Source organism: Notothenia rossii, assembly GCF_949606895.1.
Source record: "Notothenia rossii genome assembly, chromosome: 11".
Classification (NCBI taxonomy): Eukaryota; Metazoa; Chordata; class Actinopteri; order Perciformes; family Nototheniidae; genus Notothenia; species Notothenia rossii.
The window spans coordinates 60,025,886-60,048,266 of NC_136910.1; the positions used below are offsets into that span (position 1 = coordinate 60,025,886).

The 22,381-nt window shown below is 43.4% G+C and overlaps 1 protein-coding gene and 1 long non-coding RNA gene across 4 annotated transcripts; both read left to right on the forward strand.

Annotated features, from left to right (window-relative positions):
* Positions 1 to 4,142: 4,142 nt before the first annotated feature.
* On the forward strand, positions 4,143 to 11,885 carry LOC307025870 (molybdopterin synthase catalytic subunit). 2 transcript variants are annotated; one of them, XM_079660826.1, is made up of 6 exons: positions 4,151 to 4,275; positions 7,117 to 7,129; positions 7,355 to 7,466; positions 7,546 to 7,702; positions 7,857 to 7,980; positions 11,796 to 11,885. In XM_079660826.1, exons 3-6 carry the CDS (start codon positions 7,355 to 7,357, stop codon positions 11,868 to 11,870), a joined length of 468 nt encoding a protein of 155 aa, XP_079516952.1. In that variant the 5' UTR covers positions 4,151 to 4,275; positions 7,117 to 7,129; the 3' UTR covers positions 11,871 to 11,885. The 2 variants fall into 2 exon arrangements, with proteins under 2 accessions (XP_079516951.1, XP_079516952.1); XM_079660825.1 differs by lacking the exon at positions 7,117 to 7,129 and having other exon boundaries at positions 4,143 to 4,275.
* A 4,602-nt stretch (positions 11,886 to 16,487) lies between these two features.
* LOC307025562 lies at positions 16,488 to 22,118 on the forward strand. 2 transcript variants are annotated; one of them, XR_013804196.1, is made up of 4 exons: positions 16,488 to 17,916; positions 20,578 to 20,715; positions 20,947 to 21,128; positions 21,632 to 22,118. It is a non-coding gene; the product is annotated as an uncharacterized lncRNA (long non-coding RNA). The 2 variants fall into 2 exon arrangements; XR_013804197.1 differs by lacking the exon at positions 16,488 to 17,916 and having other exon boundaries at positions 20,502 to 20,715.
* Positions 22,119 to 22,381: the final 263 nt, after the last annotated feature.

A 22,381-nucleotide genomic window follows, 5' to 3' on the forward strand; every position in this document is an offset into this window, starting at 1 on the left:
ACTTTTACTCAAGTACAAGATCTGAGTACTTCTACTTTTACTCAAGTACAATATCTGAGTACTTCTACTTTTACTCAAGTACAATATCTGAGTACTTCTACTTTTACTCAAGTACAAGATCTAAGTACTTCTACTTTTACTCAAGTACAATATCTGAGTACTTCTACTTTTACTCAAGTACAAGATCTGAGTACTTCTACTTTTACTCAAGTACAATATCTGAGTACTTCTACTTTTACTCAAGTACAATATCTGAGTACTTCTACTTTTACTCAAGTACAAGATCTAAGTACTTCTACTTTTACTCAAGTACAAGATCTGAGTACTTCTACTTTTACTCAAGTACAAGATCTAAGTACTTCTACTTTTACTCAAGTACAAGATCTGAGTACTTCTACTTTTACTCAAGTACAAGATCTGAGTACTTCTCCACCTCTGGTAGCGTTTTAGCCTGAATTGTAGTCACAAAATCACGCAGAGCTGCATAAAAATAGACTCACATGGTAACAAGTGGAAAATAATATTTACAAATGTGTACAATGATTTGTAGGTAATTTTGACTACTCAAGACACCTGACTTATACATCTTCAAAGGAAGACTGTGTTCATTCTACAATTACATGGGATTAAAGCAAAATGTAGTTTTACTTGTAGAATACTTCCATTTGATATAAAAGACAGTTTGTTTTCATCTGTTTTCAAATAAACAAAGTCTTGGCTTTCAGATTATTAAACTTGTTTCGGTAAATTCAGATGATAAATACAACTTTGAAGCTTGTGACGGCATAATTACAAGCAGAGAACGGACTAATGTAACATCACAGCAGGCATACCAACAGGCGGTGTTTCCCCGGTACACAAACGCAAAAATACACAAACACACTCGCGAGCTTCCCCCAGGCCAGTCATACAAACGAAAATGTGTCTTCGGGTCAATGTGACTGATTTCGATAGAGCAAGTCACATTTGGTTTAGGCACGAAACATACTACCAGTAGAAATACATTGATTTTAAAATCGTTCTGTGTCGAATCAATAGATTATATTTCGTGACTATCACACGAAATGCCGTGAGTGCTTCATCCTCTGAACACCACACGATGGTGACTGTAACGCACATAACATAGGTACGCTCCTCTGAAATGATTTTCCCCTGCAATTATTATTATCCCTCAATCGAGTTCGCCATTCAGCTCGCTAACGTTAGCTTAAACAAACGTAACATGCAACGTTAGCCTAATCTAAAATGCTCTACTACGGCGTACCTTTCATGTGGCTCGTCAGCGCAGACTCTCGCATCGTTATTTTTGCAGGAGGCTACTCGTGGGCTTGACCCTCGTCTTATCCATGGCTTGTATTTTTCTTCTGCTAGCCAACGTTCGTTGAAACTGCAACCTCCTGGCATACTGTCATCCATCACTCTCATCAGAATTTCCAGGTCACACGTAACACAAACACAAGTGCAGGTCGCGCGCATAGCGCGGGAAGGCCGGAGCGGAGCTGTTTTATGTAGAAGCAAAGCAATTCTTTCTTTTAATCTAAAAAGCGAACTATTCAGTCAGACAGCAATTTATTGTAAAAGTAAAGCATTTACATTTTCAAGCACTTAATCTCAATTTCAAGCACCATTCCCAAAATTCAAGCACTTTCCCAACCTTGAAAACACCTCGTCAAATTTCAAGCATTTTCAAGGATTTCAAGCACCCGTACGAACCTTGTATGTAACTAGTTATTCCATACTAGTTATTCCATACTAGTTATTACATACTAGTTATTACATACTAGTTATTACATACTAGTTATTCCATACTAGTTATTACATACTAACTAGTATGTAATAACTAGTATGTAACTCATATGTAATAACTAGTATGTAATAACTAGTATGTAACTCATATGTAATAACTAGTATGTAACTCATATGTAATAACTAGTATGTAACTAGTATGTAATAACTGGTATGCAACTTGTATGTAATAACTAGTATGTAATAACTAGTATATAACTCGTATGTAATAACTAGTATGTAACTCGTATGTAATAACTAGTATGTAATAACTAGTATATAACTCGTATGTAATAACTAGTATATAACTCGTATGTAATAACTAGTATCTAACTCGTATGTAACTAGTATTTAATAACTAGTATGTAATAACTAGTATTTAATAACTAGTATGTAATAACTAGTATCTAACTCGTATGTAATAACTAGTATGTAATAACTAGTATGTAACTCGTATGTAATAACTAGTATGTAATAACTAGTATGTAACTCGTATGTAATAACTAGTATGTAATAACTAGTATGTAATAACTAGTATGTAACTCGTATGTAATAACTGGTATGTAATAACTAGTATGTAACTCGTATGTAACTTGTATGTAATAACTAGTATGTAACTAGTATGTAGTAACTAGTATGTAACTCGTATGTAACTTGTATGTAATAACTAGTATGTAACTAGTATGTAATAACTAGTATGTAACTAGTATGTAATAACTAGTATGTAATAACTAGTATGTAACTCGTATGTAATAACTAGTATGTAACTGGTATGTAATAACTAGTATGTAACTCGTATGTAACTTGTATGTAATAACTAGTATGTAACTAGTATGTAGTAACTAGTATGTAACTCGTATGTAACTTGTATGTAATAACTAGTATGTAACTAGTATGTAATAACTAGTATGTAATAACTAGTATGTAACTCGTATGTAATAACTAGTATGTAACTTGTATGTAATAACTAGTATGTAACTTGTATGTAATAACTAGTATGTAACTTGTATGTAATAACTAGTATGTAACTCGTATGTAATAACTTGTATGTAATAACTAGTATGTAATAACTAGTATGTAACTCGTATGTAATAACTAGTATGTAACTCGTATGTAATAACTAGTATGTAACTTGTATGTAATAACTAGTATGTAACTCGTATGTAATAACTAGTATGTAATAACTTGTATGTAACTTGTATGTAATAACTGGTATGTTATAACTAGTATCTAACTCGTATGTAATAACTAGTATGTAATAACTAGTATGTAATAACTAGTATGTAATAATGGTATGTAACTAGTATGTAATAACTGGTATGTAACTCGTATGTAACTAGTATGTAGTAACTAGTATGTAATAATGGTATGTAACTAGTATGTAATAACTGGTATGTAACTCGTATGTAACTAGTATGTAGTAACTAGTATCTAACTCGTATGTAATAACTAGTATGTAATAACTAGTATGTAATAATGGTATGTAACTAGTATGTAATAACTGGTATGTAACTCGTATGTAACTAGTATGTAGTAACTAGTATGTAACTCGTATGTAATAACTAGTATGTAATAACTAGTATCTAACTCGTATGTAATAACTAGTATCTAACTCGTATGTAACTTGTATGTAATAACTAGTATGTAACTAGTATCTAACTCGTATGTAATAACTAGTATCTAACTCGTATGTAACTCGTATGTAATAACTAGTATGTAACTAGTATCTAACTCGTATGTAATAACTAGTATCTAACTCGTATGTAATAACTAGTATGTAACTAGTATCTAACTCGTATGTAATAACTAGTATCTAACTCGTATGTAACTTGTATGTAATAACTAGTATGTAACTCGTATGTAATAACTAGTATGTAACTTGTATGTAACTCGTATGTAGTAACTCGTATGTAATAACTAGTATGTAACTTGTATGTAACTCGTATGTAATAACTTGTATGTAATAACTAGTATGTAACTCGTATGTAATAACTAGTATGTAATAACTAGTATGTAACTCATATGTAATTAACATGACCTCAGGTGACAGTGCTGTACTTCGCTAAGAGCGCGGAGCTGAGCGGACTGAAGGAGGAGGAGCTTGTTGCCGTGCCAACACCAATCAGTAGCCAGGGCCTCTGGAGCCTGTTGCTACAGCGACACCCCAGGTGTGTGTGCAGGTTGTGTGTATATAATGTGTGTGTGTAATGTATATAGTGTGTCAGAACCAGGGTACCACACGCTTTACTGAGAGTCGGATCACCTGATTCTGATCAGCTGTCTGAGCCTCTCCATCACCCCAGCAGCCGGCACTCTGACCCCCCGCTGCCACACTGATGTATATGATGTGTGTGTGTGCAGGTTGTGTGTGCTGCAGCATCAGGTGGTGTTGGCGGTACGTCAGCAGTACGTGACCATCGGTGACGAGCTGGTTGCCCTTGGCGACGGAGACGAGGTTGCCGTGGTGCCGCCGCTGAGCGGGGGTTAAAGGTGAGAGGCTCTCACACACAGCTGTATGATCACACCAGAGGGCCTGTACTACGAAACTGGTTCTCTTTTTAGCAGGCTATATCTCCATGGTAACTGATGCTGTACGGCTAACCTGCCCCGGAGCAGGTTAGGTTGCAGGCTAAGAGCTCAACTCAGTGAAAGCACTGCCTGCTGACCAATCAGAGCTCAGTGTGCGGAGTTTAAAGCGATCAAGTCATATTACAGGAGAAAGGAAATACAGAAAAGCTGCCGTTGCAGGAAAGACGGCCGACAGAAATCAGCGACTGTGTGAACGTGAACATGAATAGAATATCACCTCCCATCTTCAGAGCAATCTGACTATTAGAACATTAGCGTTAAGAAAGCTTACTTAAATATCTGCCACAACATAAGTAACCGGATCAGAGTAACATTAAGTACAGTCCGCGGCATATCACATCATAATGTATCATCTCCTTATCTGAGTCAGCTGAGCCGTATCTGGCCGTGCAACACTCACAGTGTCACATACTGGATGCAGAAGGATTATTTGAAGCAACACATTAAGTTGAGGAAACACTCGAGTCAAATGTAATGAAAGTCAGATGGTGTCTTAGACGGGGCAGTGATATCATAAACCTGTTCATGTACGCATTCAAACACTTGTTCTGTTACCAGCTGTATTCACCTTGCAGGTGCAGCTATGTGGCTTTGATCCTGGATCAAGTGTTTAAGTCATGGATGTTTAAAGTTTAACTTCTTCATATTTCTAATATTATAGTTGACTTTTCATTCAGGAAGTATGACGCTGCGCTGTCAGTACGCTTCTCCATGTTTGTGATTGGTCGAATGCTCCAGATACCACCCCTTTCATGTGAACGCGCACCTAACTAGATAGGACACGGCTGGCTTGAGCGATCCACTTGATAACCAGCGTCGTAGGACCGTTTAGTGAGAGCGCGTATGTTTTGGATTAGACCAACCGGCTAACTCAAACATATCCAGGTTAGGTTGAACCAGCTTCGTAGTACAGGCCTCTGGTGTTAGTGTATGTAAACGGTCTGCAGAGGAACTACTTCTCACCAGCTGTTAGTGTATGTAAACGGTCTGCAGAGGAACTACTTCTCACCAGCTGTTAGTGTATGTAAACGGTCTGCAGAGGAACTACTTCTCACCAGCTGTTAGTGCATGTAAACGGTCTGCAGAGGAACTACTTCTCACCAGCTGTTAGTGCATGTAAACGGTCTGCAGAGGAACTACTTCTCACCAGCTGTTAGTGCATGTAAACGGTCTGCAGAGGAACTACTTCTCACCAGCTGTTAGTGCATGTAAACGGTCTGCAGAGGAACTACTTCTCACCAGCTGTTAGTGCATGTAAACGGTCTGCAGAGGAACTACTTCTCACCAGCTGTTAGTGTATGTAAACGGTCTGCAGAGGAACTACTTCTCACCAGCTGTTAGTGCATGTAAACGGTCTGCAGAGGAACTACTTCTCACCAGCTGTTAGTGCAAGTAAACGGTCTGCAGAGGAACTACTTCTCACCAGCTGTTAGTGCATGTAAACGGTCTGCAGAGGAACTACTTATCACCAGCTGTTAGTGTATGTAAACGGTCTGCAGAGGAACTACTTCTCACCAGCTGTTAGTGCATGTAAACGGTCTGCAGAGGAACTACTTCTAACCAGCTGTTAGTGCATGTAAACGGTCTGCAGAGGAACTACTTCTAACCAGCTGTTAGTGTATGTAAACGGTCTGCAGAGGAACTACTTCTCACCAGCTGTTAGTGTATGTAAACGGTCTGCAGAGGAACTACTTCTCACCAGCTGTTAGTGTATGTAAACGGTCTGCAGAGGAACTACTTCTCACCAGCTGTTAGTGCAAGTAAACGGTCTGCAGAGGAACTACTTCTCACCAGCTGTTAGTGCATGTAAACGGTCTGCAGAGGAACTACTTCTCACCAGCTGTTAGTGCATGTAAACGGTCTGCAGAGGAACTACTTCTCACCAGCTGTTAGTGCATGTAAACGGTCTGCAGAGGAAATACTTCTTACCAGCTGTTAGTGTATGTAAACGGTCTGCAGAGGAACTACTTCTCACCAGCTGTTAGTGCATGTAAACGGTCTGCAGAGGAACTACTTCTCACCAGCTGTTAGTGCATGTAAACGGTCTGCAGAGGAACTACTTCTTACCAGCTGTTAGTGCATGTAAACGGTCTGCAGAGGAACTACTTCTTACCAGCTGTTAGTGCATGTAAACGGTCTGCAGAGGAACTACTTCTCACCAGCTGTTAGTGCATGTAAACGGTCTGCAGAGGAACTACTTCTCACCAGCTGTTAGTGCATGTAAACGGTCTACAGAGGAACTACTTCTCACCAGCTGTTTGTGCATGTAAACGGTCTGCAGAGGAACTACTTCTCACCAGCTGTTAGTGTATGTAAACGGTCTACAGAGGAACTACTTCTCACCAGCTGTTGGTGCATGTAAACGGTCTGCAGAGGAACTACTTCTCACCAGCTGTTAGTGTATGTAAACGGTCTGCAGAGGAACTACTTCTCACCAGCTGTTAGTGTATGTAAACGGTCTGCAGAGGAACTACTTCTCACCAGCTGTTAGTGCATGTAAACGGTCTACAGAGGAACTACTTCTCACCAGCTGTTAGTGCATGTAAATGGTCTGCAGAGGAACTACTTCTCACCAGCTGTTAGTGCATGTAAACGGTCTGCAGAGGGACTACTTCTCACCAGCTGTTAGTGCATGTAAACGGTCTGCAGAGGATGAAATTCCTGTGCTCCCTAGTTCCACATTCAGATATAGTGAACATCATTTATATCTTCCACATTATTCTGTTATCTTCTTTCTTACAGCTATCGTTTTCACGCAAGTATAATATAAGTTTTTCACAACTGCTGTCACACTCACTCACTCACTCACAGACAGACAGACAGACAGACAGACAGACAGACAGACAGACAGACAGACAGACAGACAGACAGACAGACACAGACACACACGTATGATCACACCTGCTGTCTCACACACACCTGTAGGATCACATCTGTATGATTACATTATTAAATCTTTATTTATAATATTTGACCCCAGATGGTGGAGCCGCACAGAGACGTCTTGAAGCTGCGCCGTGATTGGCTGTCTGTAGAGGAAGTGGTGGACGCCGTCAGCAGCGCTTCCTGTGGAGCCACCTCAGTGTTTATAGGTTAATAAATATAATATTATAATATTAGTATTAGCATTAATATTATTAATGGTGTTATTGTTTCCTCTCACATGTGCAGGTACGACCCGGGAAGACGTGCTGGACGGCAGGAAGGTGATTGGTCTGGAGTACGAGGCGTACGAGCCCATGGCCCAATCAGAGTTCAGGAAGCTGTGTGATGTCATCAGAGAGCGCTGGCCCAGCGTGACGCACGTCTGCGTTCACCACCGGCTGGGGTGGGATGCTAACTGCTAACGGATGCTAACTGCTAACAGTGGTTAACCTGCAGACGTGTTTAAGCTACGGATGCTAACCGCTAACGGTGGTTAACCTGCAGACGTGTTTAAGCTACGGATGCTAACTACTAATGCTAAGATGTTCTCATCTCAGGTGGGTGAAGGTGGGCGAGGCCAGCGTTGTCATGGCGATCTCGTCTCCTCATCGCCATGACGGCCAGCAGGCGATGCAACAGGCGGTCGAACAGCTGAAGGCAAGGCTGCCCGTCTGGAAGAAGGTCTGAGAAACACCTGTTGTTAACACCTGTTACTAAAACCTGTTGTTAACACCTGTTGTTAACACCTGTTGTTAACACCTGTTACTAAAACCTGTTGTTAACACCTGTTGTTATCACCTGTTACTAAAACCTGTTGTTAACACCTGTTGTTAACACCTGTTACTAAAACCTGTTGTTAACACCTGTTACTAAAACCTGTTGTTAACACCTGTTGTTAACACCTGTTGTTAACACCTGTTACTAAAACCTGTTGTTAACACCTGTTGTTAACACCTGTTGTTAACACCTGTTGTTAACACCTGTTGTTAACACCTGTTGTTAACACCTGTTGTTAATACCTGTTGTTATCACCTGTTGTTAATACCTGTTGTTAACACCTGTTACTAAAACCTGTTGTTAACACCTGTTGTTATCACCTGTTACTAACACCTGTTGTTATCACCTGTTACTAACACCTGTTGTTATCACCTGTTACTAACACCTGTTGTTAACACCTGTTACTAACACCTGTTGTTAACACCTGTTGTTAACACCTGTTGTTAACACCTGTTGTTAACACCTGTTGTTAACACCTGTTAGTAACACCTGTTGTTAACACCTGTTACTAACACCTGTTGTTAACACCTGTTAGTAACACCTGTTGTTAACACCTGTTGTTAACACCTGTTACTAACACCTGTTGTTAACACCTGTTAGTAACACCTGTTGTTAACACCTGTTACTAACACCTGTTGTTAACACCTGTTGTTAACACCTGTTACTAACACCTGTTGTTAACATCTGTTGTTAACACCTGTTGTTAACACCTGTTACTAACACCTGTTGTTAACATCTGTTGTTAACACCTGTTGTTAACACCTGTTGTTAACATCTGTTGTTAACACCTGTTAGTAACACCTGTTACTAACACCTGTTGTTAACACCTGTTGTTAACACCTGTTGTTAACACCTGTTGTTAACACCTGTTAGTAACACCTGTTGTTAACACCTGTTACTAACACCTGTTAGTAACACCTGTTGTTAACACCTGTTGTTAACACCTGTTACTAACACCTGTTGTTAACATCTGTTGTTAACACCTGTTGTTAACACCTGTTACTAACACCTGTTGTTAACACCTGTTACTAACACCTGTTGTTAACACCTGTTAGTAACACCTGTTGTTAACACCTGTTACTAACACCTGTTGTTAACACCTGTTAGTAACACCTGTTGTTAACACCTGTTAGTAACACCTGTTGTTAACACCTGTTACTAACACCTGTTAGTAACAGGTGTTACTAACAGGTGTTACTAACAGGTGTTACTAACACCTGTTAGTAACACCTGTTGTTAACACCTGTTGTTAACACCTGTTACTAACACCTGTTACTAACACCTGTTGTTAACACCTGTTGTTAACACCTGTTAGTAACACCTGTTGTTAACACCTGTTGTTAACACCTGTTGTTAACACCTGTTAGTAACACCTGTTGTTAACACCTGTTGTTAACACCTGTTGTTAACACCTGTTACTAACACCTGTTGTTAACACCTGTTGTTAACACCTGTTGTTAACACCTGTTAGTAACACCTGTTGTTAACACCTGTTAGTAACACCTGTTGTTAACACCTGTTGTTAACACCTGTTGTTAACACCTGTTGTTAACACCTGTTACTAACACCTGTTGTTAACACCTGTTACTAACACCTGTTGTTAACACCTGTTGTTAACACCTGTTGTTAACACCTGTTAGTAACACCTGTTGTTAACACCTGTTACTAACACCTGTTGTTAACACCTGTTACTAACACCTGTTGTTAACACCTGTTGTTAACACCTGTTGTTAACACCTGTTAGTAACACCTGTTGTTAACACCTGTTAGTAACACCTGTTGTTAACACCTGTTAGTAACACCTGTTGTTAACACCTGTTGTTAACACCTGTTGTTAACACCTGTTGTTAACACCTGTTAGTAACACCTGTTGTTAACACCTGTTAGTAACACCTGTTAGTAACACCTGTTGTTAACACCTGTTTCTAACTCTGCTTCTGTGAACGCTCCAGTCTGTGACTCTGAACAAGGTGGTCTGGAAAACCCTTTCAGTTTGACTCCTTTTACTGTTGATGTTGTTCTTGAAGCTTTAACCAAGTTAGATCCTAAGAAACCGGCTGGCCCGGACAACGTAGAGCCTTTCTTTTTAAAGATAGCTGCAGATTTTATTGCTCCACCTCTTACTACTCTTTTTAACCTCTCCCTCAGCTCAAACACAATTCCTAAAGTATGGAAGTCAGCTTATGTCCTGCCTCTACTGAAAGGAGGGGAGGAAACTATTTTAAATAATTATAGGCCAATCTCTAAATTGTCAGTTCTGGCGAAGGTTCTTGAACGACTTGTGAGTGAACAGGTAAAGGAGTTTTTATGTAAGAATGACTTCCTGTCTAAACATCAGTCAGGCTTCAGAAAGCAACACAGCAGCATCACTGCCACAATGAAAGAGACATTACGAGTATCTTAGATAATAAGCAGAGTTGTGCAGCTCTATTTATTGACCTGTCCAAAGCGTTTGATACCGTCGATCATCACATCTTAAAGCAGAGGCTACTCAGTGTTGGCATATCCAGCCATGCAGTGGGTGGTTTGTGAACTACCTCTCTGAAAGGTCCCAATGTGTTCACTTTGATGGGCTGTCTTCTGAGTGGTTGAACATTACTAATGGTGTTCCTCAAGGTTCTGTTTTAGGTCCACTTTTATTCTCCATATACATCAACAGCTTATGTGAAAATGTGGATGAAGCTACTTTACATTTTTAAATGTGGATGATCCCGTGATGTACTGTGCAGGTCCCTCCATTCAGGAGGCTGGTGTTCAATTACAGGCTGTTTTTAACATTATTCAGACTCAGCTCTCTGAACTCAAGCTTCTTTTAAATGTGGATCAAATCAAGGTAATGCTCTTTTCTAAAGCTAAAAAGACACCAGAGCCTGTTTTAGATATTGTATCAACGCAAGGAACAAAACTCAAAGTGGTTACCTGTTACAGATACCTTGGTATCTGGCTTGATGACTGTCTCTCTTTTAAACTTCAGGTCAATAACCTGCTTAAAAAGCTGAGGGTTATGCTAGGTTTCTTTTTCAGAAACAAGTCCTGTTTCTCGCTTGATGCCAGGAAAAGGCTCTGTGACCTTTTGACCTGTGCTGGACTATGGTGATCTGATCTATATGAATGCACCTGCCAACTACCTGAGCAAACTAGATGCTGCGTATCACAGTGCTCTGAGATTTTTCACAAATTGTAAAGCACTTACTCATCACTGTACACTGTACACCAAGGCAGGTTTCCCATCACTCACTGTACGGAGGCTCAGTCACTGGTACACTTTTATCTATAAAGCTATGTTGGGCAAACTCCCGTATTATATCTGTTCATTGATAAAGCAGAAAGTTGCAAGCAGCTATTGTCTGCGATCGCAGGATATAGTCTTGTTAGATGTGCCAAGAGTAAGGACTGTCTTAGGGAAGACAGCTTTTATGTGCGCAGCTCCACTTGCTTGGAACAGTCTACAGGCAAAATTGAAATTGAGCATTTTTATTTCTTTGAATGTATTTAAGGCATGTCTAAATGAAATGCTTTCTGACACTCTGGGTATTTGTAAATGTTGAATATGTAAATATGATATCCTCTGTTGTTTGTTTGTTGTTTTTATGTTTCATGTGGAACTAAATGATGCAGGTCTCCCTTGTAAATGAGATCGATGATCTCAAGGGACCAATCTGTCTAAATAAAGGTTTGAAATGAAATGAAATGAATATTGATGTGTTGTGCTCCTGCAGGAGGTGTACGACTCCCAGGAGGCGAGCTGGAAGGAGAACTCTGAGTGTCCGTGGGCCTCCAACCACAAACAATAAATAATAATGAAACTCTCCCCTGTTGATTCTCTTCTTTAACTCTCACCTGTTCATTTGATTTATTGCACACAGAGATGCATGATGGGAGTTTCAGAGTGCTTTCCTGTCTCAGTTTGGTTGTGAGGCAGAGATGCATGATGGGAGTTTCAGAGTGCTTTCCTGGGTGTTTCTCAATGTGGAGTACGCTTGCTTGGTAGCACATGTCTTCCGAGTCACTCCAGAAGTGAGGCAAGAATACTTCCTAGCATTCTGAAAACGAAGAGTGGAACAGGCGAGCAAGTGTGCAGGTGTGCGTCATGTGAGAGGCCCCGCCTTACATTTTCCGCCACAGATTTGGGGAAATTGGTCCGTGCGCAAAGCATTGTGGGGATTTGAAGACCACGGAGTCTACACAGGGGCAGCCTCGAAATTTCTCCAAACGAAGTACGCCGGGCTCGGTAGATTTCCAAGTATGCTGGAGATTGGAACAGTCCTTCGGCGGCACTCGATGACGTAGTAGGAAATCCAAACACCATGACGACCTCCTAACCTATCAGGCTCTCCTCTCCTCTTTCTCTGCTTCCATCTCTCAGGCAAAAAGCACTTTCTTTCAAGATAAGATCCAATCTTCCTATTCCAATCCCAAAAAACTATTTTCTATCTTCTCCACCCTCTTGGACCCCCCCAAAGCCCCTTCCCCCTCCTCCCTCTTGGACGCCCCAAAGCCCCTTCCCTCTCCTCCCTCTTGGACACCCCCAAAGCCCCTTCCCCCTCCTCCCTCTTGGAACCCCCCAAAGCCCCTTTCCCCTCCTCCCTCTTGGACGCCCCAAAGCCCCTTCCCTCTCCTCCCTCTTGGAAACCCCCAAAGCCCCTTCCCCCTCCTCCCTCTTGGAACCCCCCAAAGCCCCTTTCCCCTCCTCCCTCTTGGACACCCCCAAAGCCCCTTCCCCCTCCTCCCTCTTGGACACCCCCAAAGCCCCTTCCCTCTCCTCCCTCTTGGAACCCCCCAAAGCCCCTTCCCCCTCCTCCCTCTTGGACCCCCCTAAAGCCCCTTTCCCCTCCTCCCTCTTGGACACCCCCAAAGCCCCTTCCCCTCCTCCCTCTTGGACCCCCCCAAAGCCCCTTCCCCCTCCTCCCTCTTGGACCCCCCCGAACCCCCTTTCCCCTCCTCCCTCTTGGACCCCCCCAAAGCCCCTTCCCCCTCCTCCCTTCTGTCAAGCGACTTTGTTAACCACTTTGAAAAAAAGGTTGATGATATTCGCTCTTCTTTTTCTGACTCACCTTTACTCACCGCTGGGTCACCAGACCCTCCCTTCACCCACACACTGACCTCCTTCTCCCCTCTCTCTCCAAGTGAGGGTCTTACCCTCATTACCTCTGCCCGTCCTACCACCTGTCCTCTGGACCCTATCCCCTCAAACCTCCTTCAGACTATCGCTCCTGATATTCTACCATTTCTCATTTCATCAACACTTCTCTAACTTCTGGTCACTTTCCAAACAGTCTCAAGGAGGCAAGAGTAAACCCTCTCCTAAAGGAACCCACTCTCAATCCGTCTGATGTTAGAAACTACAGGCCTGTCTCTCTCCTCCCGTTCCTGTCTAAAACACTTGAACTGTCTTTAAACAACTCTCCTGTTACCTCCATCAGAACAACCTTCTGGATCCGCACCAGTCTGGTTTCAAGGCAGGTCACTCAACAGAAACTGCTCTCCTTGCTGTCTCTGAGGAACTGCACACGGCTAAAGCAGCCTCCCTCTCCTCTGTCATCATCCTTCTGGACCTGTCTGCTGCATTCGACACGGTGAACCATCAGATCCTCCTTCACACTCTCCAAGAACTTGGAGTCTCAGGCACTGCACTTTCCCTCCTCACCTCATACCTCAAAGACCGCACCTACAGGGTTACTTGGAGAGGGTCCGAGTCCGACCCTTGTCAATTAACTACAGGGGTCCCTCAGGGCTCTGTTCTTGGTCCCCTCCTCTTCTCCTTGTACACAAACTCGCTCGGGTCTGTCATTAGCCCGCATGGTTTTTCATACCACTGCTACGCTGACGACACCCAACTAATTCTGTCCTTTCCCCGCTCAGAGACCCAGGTCGTCGCACGCATCTCTGCTTGTCTAGCAGACATCTCTCAGTGGATGTCTGCTCACCACCTCAAGCTCAACCTTGACAAGACTGAACTGCTTTTCCTTCAGGGAAAAGATTGTCTCACTCTTGACCTAACAATCAACATCGGCCCCTCTATTGTTTCCCCGACTCAGACTGCAAGGAATCTGGGTTTGACCCTAGATAACAAACTGTCCTTCACTGCAAACATCTCTGCTACAACCCGCTGCTGCAGATACACTCTTTACAACATCAGGAGGATACGTCCCCAGCTGACCCAGAAAGAGACGCAGGTTCTGGTCCAGGCTCTCGTCATCTCACGCCTAGACTACTGCAACTCCCTCCTGGCTGGTCTGCCTGCATGTGCCATCCGACCTCTGCAGCTCATCCAGAATGCAGCGGCTCGTCTGGTCTTCAACCTTCCTAAATGTTCCCACACCACGCCGCTCCTCCGCTCCCTTCACTGGCTTCCAGTAACTGCTAGAATCCACTTCAAGACTCTGGTACTTGCGTACCATGCTGCGAATGGATCTGGCCCTTCCTACATCCAGGACATGGTTAAACCGTACACCCCAGCACGTGCACTCCGCTCTGCATCAGCCAAACAGCTCGCTGCACCCGCACTGCGAGGGGGACCCAAGTTCCCATCAGCAGAAACACGTGGGTTTGCTATCCTGGCTCCAAAATGGTGGAATGAGCTCCCCATTGAAATCAGGACAGCAGAAAGCTTACACATCTTCTTCAGACTGAAAACTCATCTCTTTGGACTCCACTTCCAGAGATAGAATTACTAACAAAGCACTTACATACTAATAAAGGACTGGCTGATCTAGAGCCAGTTGAGTAGCACTTGAAATGTTTGGCTCTATGAAACCTGATGAACTTATATGATTCTGTTTTCTTCAAGGTTGTATCTTGTTGGTCGAAAGCACTTATTGTAAGTCTCTCTGGATAAAAGCGTCAGCTAAATGCAATGTAATAATAATGTAATGTAGTATGCTTGAAATAGTGGCTCTGGAGCAGCCTTACTCCACATTGAGAAACACCCCCTGGCCGTTTCTCAATCGCGAGGATGCTTGCTTGGTAGCACATGTCTTCCGAGTCACTTCCTTCAGAAGCGAGGCAAGAATCCTTCCTGGCATTCGGAAAACGGAGAGTGGAACAGACTAGCAAGTGTGCAGGTGTGCGTCATATGAGAGGCCCCGCCTTACATTTTCCGCCACAGATTTGGGGAAATTGGTCCGTGCGCAAAGCTTTGTGGGGATTTGAAGGACGCGAAGTCTACCCATGTGCAGCCTCGAAATTACCCCCAAAACCAAGGACGCGGCCTCGGTGGAATTCCAATTATGCTGGAGATTGGAACAGTCCTACGGCGGCACTCGATGACGTAGCATCCTTGAAATATTGGCTTTGAAGCCAGTTTCCTCGAGATTAAGAAATAGAGAGGCGAAGTCCCTCCCCTTCCGGGAGCCTCCATGGGACCCCGGAAGCGGAAAATTATACATTGAAGTCAATGGAGAGAGAAAAGTTATCTTTTGATCCCGTTTGAATTGTGCCACGAATGACACATATGATGTTTGTCAATCTTAAAAAATCCTTTCCATGTAAAAAAAGTCACAGTTTGTCGTAAAACTGTTGAAATATAAGACTAGTTGCTAAAACAAAACACGTTAGTGTACCTTGTTAGCTAATGTTAGCTAGCTGACATTAACGTTAAACATTGCACTCATATTACTCACTGAAACCGTGTAAAGCCGGTCCCGCATGCTGGCTCTTACGGAACCGACTAACTCCCCGTCCGTGTGTGTACAGCTCTCAACATGCCCATGTTGCCTCATTTTTCGCCTCATTCTGAAAGAAACAGGTGAAATTTGCTAACGTGACGGCCATCTTTGTGATGGTGACGCGTATTGTGCGAGACCAGAGACCTGTAGTTCACTGAGCGGTTTCACACAAACAAATGTGTAACTTCACAGTTTTACGACACATTTCTTTTTTTTTGACTTGCAAAATGTTCTTTTAATTTGACAAACATCATATGTGTCATTCGTGGCACAATTCAACGGGATCGAAAGATGACTTTTCTCTCTCTACACTGACGTCAATGTATAATTTTCTCCTCGGTCCTCGGTCTCACCGGAAGTTGATTTGTCTGCGCCATCTTGAGTACGGTCCCATGGCTCTTATTTCTGCCGGAGGACCGAGGAGCGAGGAGCGAGGAGCGATAATGGAGGAGCAATAATGGAGGAACTACCGATCCATCCTCCGATGAAATCCTCAGATACTCGCCCCGCCCCCTTACTGTGTATCGCTCACTGATTGGACGATGCAGTGCAAGCACTGATGTCATGCTTCTTGACATGAGAGCAGTTTCCCAGCGGAGTGAATAAAATACATGAAACTCACGAGTCACTCCTCAGTTTAAACTGTGTTTTGTTTCAATTCATGTTTCATTTAGTTACAAACATGTGATATATCTGAACAACAAAGTGGGCAGAAATCATTTTATTTATTGGAAACATTTTCATGATCGCTTTTTTCGTTTTATATTTTCATTTACTGTCGTTTCCATTCAGTCAGTCATTAAGTGCTATTAAAATGTTAATGTGCTCCATATCCACACAAACAAACAAAGAGTGCAATCCAGTGAATGTTAATCTAACTGGGTTTTGAGAGATATCTATTTTTCTTCTCTCAATTATTTTATTTATTTTGTGCACTCTAATCAATATTAATCAAGCTATTGTTCGTTTATACATTTTAAGAATGGCGTTTATCTTTTTTGAGAATGAGTTCTTATTTGATTTTATTTATTGGGGTCTAAAACAGATGATACAAATGTGTGTGTCAGTAAATGTGTACTAACAGAGGTGGGTGTGTGTGAAAATAACGGGGACAGAGCTGCTGTCAGACGATCAGGTGTGCGGCTTCATCACAAACGGACGTCGCTTCACGTGACGCTCCGGAGGAAAGGACGTCCCATTGCTCTTAAAACTCATTTCCTGCTTCTCGTGGTTTCCTTGCGTCCCTCCATGCTTCCCTGGAGGGAGGGACTAAACACAGGGAAACGACGCAAGTGAGGGAAGCAAGGATTTAATTTAACCGACCTGAGACGGGCCCCTGTGTCAGTTTGGTGGTGAGGCAGAGAAGCATGATGGGAGTTTCAGCTGCAGGTCCTTTGAACAGGCCTGATGGTGAGTGCTGGTTGGTTCACACCGTGCAGCTGTTCTCATTCATGTATATATTGTAGTGCCGAGGACATGAAGTCGGAGGCGGTGCAATGGAGATGTGAAAGGGTACTTTAATAGAGAACAGAATAGGACATGTTGTCGGGTCGCAGCCCGGGTCGACAAGAGAAAGAGTCAAGAGGGCACACACTATATATAAGTAACCCATAACATGTCCGTGTGGGAACAATAACCGCAACTGTAGTTCCTAGTTTGAATTGTGTCCCAGTGGTTAAATAGGTGGTCACCACACAAGCCCCCCCAGAATTCAAACAGGGCAAAATAAATCCTTGCGCCCGTGGAGGAAGCACCATAGGGGCCGACGAGGGTGTGGTTGCAGGTGAGGACCGGGCCATGGAACGGGCCACGAAAGGGGGCCGCAGGAGCGGGTGGGGGCCCTAACGAGGGCACCCCCACCGGGGGCGGGCCGCGGTAGGTGTCGCGGAGAACCCAACAGGAAAGAGCGCAACCCGGCCGCAGGCAGACGCACAACGGCGGCGGGCACGAAGTCCTCAGCAGGCGTTGAGGTATCCCCGGAAAGCAAGAGAGCAACCTGGCCGCAGGCAGACGTGCCGCGGTGGCGGGCATGAAGTCCTCAGCAGGCGCTGAGGCGTCCCCGGGAAGCAGAAGAGGCCAGACAGGGTCCCGGAGCGTGCCACCCAGGGCGACGTCCGGAATTGTCGAGGCGAGACGGGGTCCAGGAGTGCACCACCCAGGCGTTGATGAAAATGTGAGTGGCGTCTGGAACCGCCGTCGAGTTGGTGAATAAGGTGAGAGTGTCCACATGAGGTCAACCGGCTGGTCGAACCTCCTCTCCGGCACCAGAAAACTCAAAAGGGCCGATAGCCGTTAGCACTAGCCATTAGTATTAGCCGTTAGCAATAGCCGTTAGCAGTAGCCGTTAGCACCAGCCGTTAGCCGCTAGCTAGCAGCCATGGGTAGCTGCTAGCTGTCGTTAGCCCCATGTGGTTAGCCGGTAGCTGGCAGCCATGGGTAGCTGCTAGCCGTCGTTAGCCCCACGTGGTTAGTAGCCGGGATGTGCAGCCGCACGCCCCGAAGAACAAACCCACGAGGTAGCAATGGGGTTGCTTGTCGACCCAGCAGGTCGTGCATCGTTCCCCCGTTGTATAGAAAGCCGATGCGGGAACGGCGAGCAACGTCCCCAGCCGTCTGCGGAGCACGCACCGAGCCTCAGTCCGCGTGCCGGTGGCAGCCACGGACGTCTCCAATCAAACCCCGGCATTTCGAGAAAGGAACTCGAGTTCCTTTTGCCGTGTTCGGCTCCGTCCCGGAAACTTCCCAAGACGTATCAGGGTCCCCAGTGTAGTGCCGAGGACATGGAGTCGGAGGCGGTGCAATGGAGATGTGAAAGGGTACTTTAATAGAGAACAGAATAGGACATGTTGTCGGGTCGCAGCCCGGGTCGACAAGAGAAAGAGCCAAGAGGGCACACACTATATATAAGTAACCCATAACATGTCCGTGTGGGAACAATAACCACAACTGTAGTTCCTAGTTTGAATTGTGTCCCAGTGGTTAAATAGGTGGTCACCACAATATATTAATATATATATTAGTAGCACTAGTGGTTATATACAGTGTTCGAATTACCCATTTGCTTTCGGGGGAGCCCTATTTTTCAGTGCACATCCTGCTACTAAATATATCACACGTAGGCTACGCTCTTTTGACTGGCGCAGCAGCGCGGATTCAATCAATTGCTATAAAATCACTCTGCTACTACAGACGGTGGCCGTTTCTCAATCGCAAGTACACATGCTGCAGAGCAACTATTTCAAGTATACTACGTCATAGAGTGGCGCAAAAATGCTGGGCATTTAAAAAGCATTTAAACTCGATGACGTAATATACTTGAAATAGTTGCTCAGTCTGCTGCATGTGTACTCGTGATTGAGAAACGGCCTGTGTCACTACGCCGGCGGATGTGGCAGTTGTTGAAGCCTCGATCAGGCTCCGCATCGGCAGGCCTCTCCCTCGGTGTGGAGCTGTCAAACTCGACCTAACGCCGCTGACAGCCTGCAAGTTGTTTTCCGTTCACGTTGTCATTTTTAGATTCCTTCGCTTCTTTGCTTGTGAATCCAAAAGCTGCGAGGCTTGGCTGTTTTCGTTTTGCCATATTTTTTTATTACAAAGCCAGAGTTAAAAAAATATCAATATGAACATTTCAAATACCGCGCCGTCATCGGTAACCATAGCAACGTAAGTAGCGTAAAGAATGTAGCGCCGCCAGGTACACCCAGAACCCAGAAATATTCACAAATATAAAACAAATATTCTGAAACTGTAATGAACAATAACTATTATTTATTTCAAGAACTGTTATTTATAGAAACTCAGCATTTCTAATCTGTGTGACACACATGCACGATTGTTTTGGGCTCCCCCTATTTATCTCAAAGTCAGCCTTCAGGGGAGCTCCCTCCCTCTTCGCGGGAGCCAAGCTCCCCTGGCTCCAGTGGCGGTTCTAGACCAATTTGACTGGGGGGGGGGGGGGCACAATAAATGCAGGACGAAAAAGAGAACTAGACAGTATGAAGTAATTGCGCATAAGAAAACAATGCAATACAGTTATTGGTATTTGTTTCAGTACACTTATTTATTTCAGATATATCTTATAGTTATTACTGTTAGCTTCAGCTTAAGTTATAGTACAATTTTTGCACTAACACCATATCATATTTATATAAAAACAAAGGCAATGAACAGTTACATCTCTACTTTACATCTACAATTACACGGATACAATAGTTGAACTCACCTTCAATTACTTTGGTAGTCTCTCGAAACGTAGGTTTCAATCAGTCTTTCTTGGATGCAACAGGCTCTGATGATCCGAGATGAAAAGTGTTGGTTTTTCGCGTGCTTCAGCCGGACAGTGAAAGTGAGTGCTCCGCTCTAATGGGTCCTGAGTGCACAGCTCTAATGGGTCCGACTAGAATGACGAATAACGTTAGTTCGGCCTATTCTGTCATTCAATAAATCGTGTAATAAATCATACATTTTTCATTTGTTTCACTTTTTTCACTTTTCATTTTTAGGGGGGCCACAGGAGGGTCAGAGGTCAGTGTTAAGGCCTTTCCGTTAGTTGGAAGATGAAGCGTGTCCTGTCGCCCAAACTCAATTTGGTGTGTCCCGCACCGTCGGCCGTGACACGCCTTATTTGGACTGCCTGACCCGATGCATGGCCGATTCAACATGTTGAATTGGCCATGCATCGGGTCAGGCAGTCGGACCAAGCAATCACTCTGATTGGCTGTTCAGCTAGCGAATCAGTGCATGAGAAGTGAAACGGAAGTGAGGGACGTAAACAAACGATTTAAGAAGGCACACACAGACTGCAATTCATTTTCATCTCATCATGGCGATCTAGAATGACGGAAACGAAGACCTGCTCATCAGCTTGATCCAGGAGAGCCAGCTCTGTACGACCTCACAGAGAAAAGGTACTCGAACCGAGTAGTGAAAACCGGACTCTGGCGAGAGATTGAAACGCAACTTGATTTCTCGGGTAAGATTCTCTTTTTCATCAATTGAGCTCTTTAGCAGATACTGTTGGCTTTTTATTGTTTGCCAGCGTACAGTGACGTTAACGTGAAATGTAATTTCTTATTTCAACCTTGTGTTTTGTTGTTATCTTGTTGCTAGCTGTTGCTAGCTGGGCAGTTTGGCACTGCATATAGATATGAATTGGACATGCTAACTAGCCACAATGCTTACATTGTTTATGTGTGTGCTTCAGAGAAAGAGCTGAGGAACAAGTGGGATTCTCTGTGAACCCGGTACACCCGGTACAGGAGACTTGCCCCTTCAGGTAGTTGTGGAGCACAAAGGACGGGCAGACAGCCGTGGATCCTGAGCTGCAGCTTTTAGAGCCCTACACAAGAAGGAAGGAGAGTAGCTACTTCGAACCTCAACATCACGGTAACTATTTTATTTGTTGAGTACAAATAAGTGTTTTTTGCTTCTTTCATTTACAAAAACATTATTTTCATTCATTTGGTGGTTACAGTGTTAAATATAACAATAAAAGAATAGTATATATATTATTGTATTATAATGATTGATGTGGTCATCACCTTAATGTTGCAGCTGGTAAAGGAGGAGCTCATTTAAATGACATGCTGCTGGGTAGCTTATGAAATTCACCATGGGATCAATAACGCTGTTATCTTAACCTATAATAATACATGATAAAATATGTCTTGATTATATTTTGTAGTGTTCTGAATCTTCTAGAAGTATGTCTTTAGCATCTGAATAGAGCATCACAATGTGTCTACAATGTACCTATCACACTTGACCACACCCCAAACTAATGGCACACACATTTCATGGTATTGTTTTGTTATGAATGCTTATAAACTGTTTTAAGAAGCCATGGTATTAAATCCAACTAACTGTGAATTTATTTAAAAAAAATGAAGGAACGTCCGGTGGCTGCAGAATCCCCCCCCCCCCCCCGGTGGCACCAGCAGTGAAACCTGGACCAGCACCACCGAGGAGTCCTTCCACTTTGATGCTGAGCCCTGCACTCCCCCTGGCAGAATCTACCGTCTGCACCACACCGCTCGGAGAGGCCAAGCACACTCAGCACTCGAAGGCCTCTGGCGAAGCGCAGGATGATGATACCAAATGAGATACTGTCTACCGCTGTTCATTGTTCAAGATTGAAATGTAAATGAACAAGCCGGTTTTCTGCCCCTCTGTTCACATGTAGCCTTTCATACGTGATGGTTTCTTCATTCTCCAACTGTTGTGGAGCAGAACTATAAAGTTGCAGGATTAGTCTCAAGTACCTCAATATAATTATAGTATGTCTGCACTTTAAGTGCTCCTTTCATCATTCATGTATTTTATATTCTACTAAAACTGAATCAAACCATAAACAAGGTGGCCTGTTGGGATTACTATATATATATATATCTGCATTATTTGATCCCACTTGATGCTTTGCTCGTGCTGCTTGTTTTACACTGATTTCACGTCTTATTTCTTACTGATGTAAAGCACTTTGAACTGAATCCCCTGTATGAAAGGAGCGATACAAATAAAGTCATTATTATTCAGATGGATGTTTCTGCCCCTCTGCTCATTCTCCCATTCTCCTCCTCAATCTGCCTAGAAGTATTTTAATGTTGTAGCTGTTACTATAAACAATGCTAATGCTAGGGCTG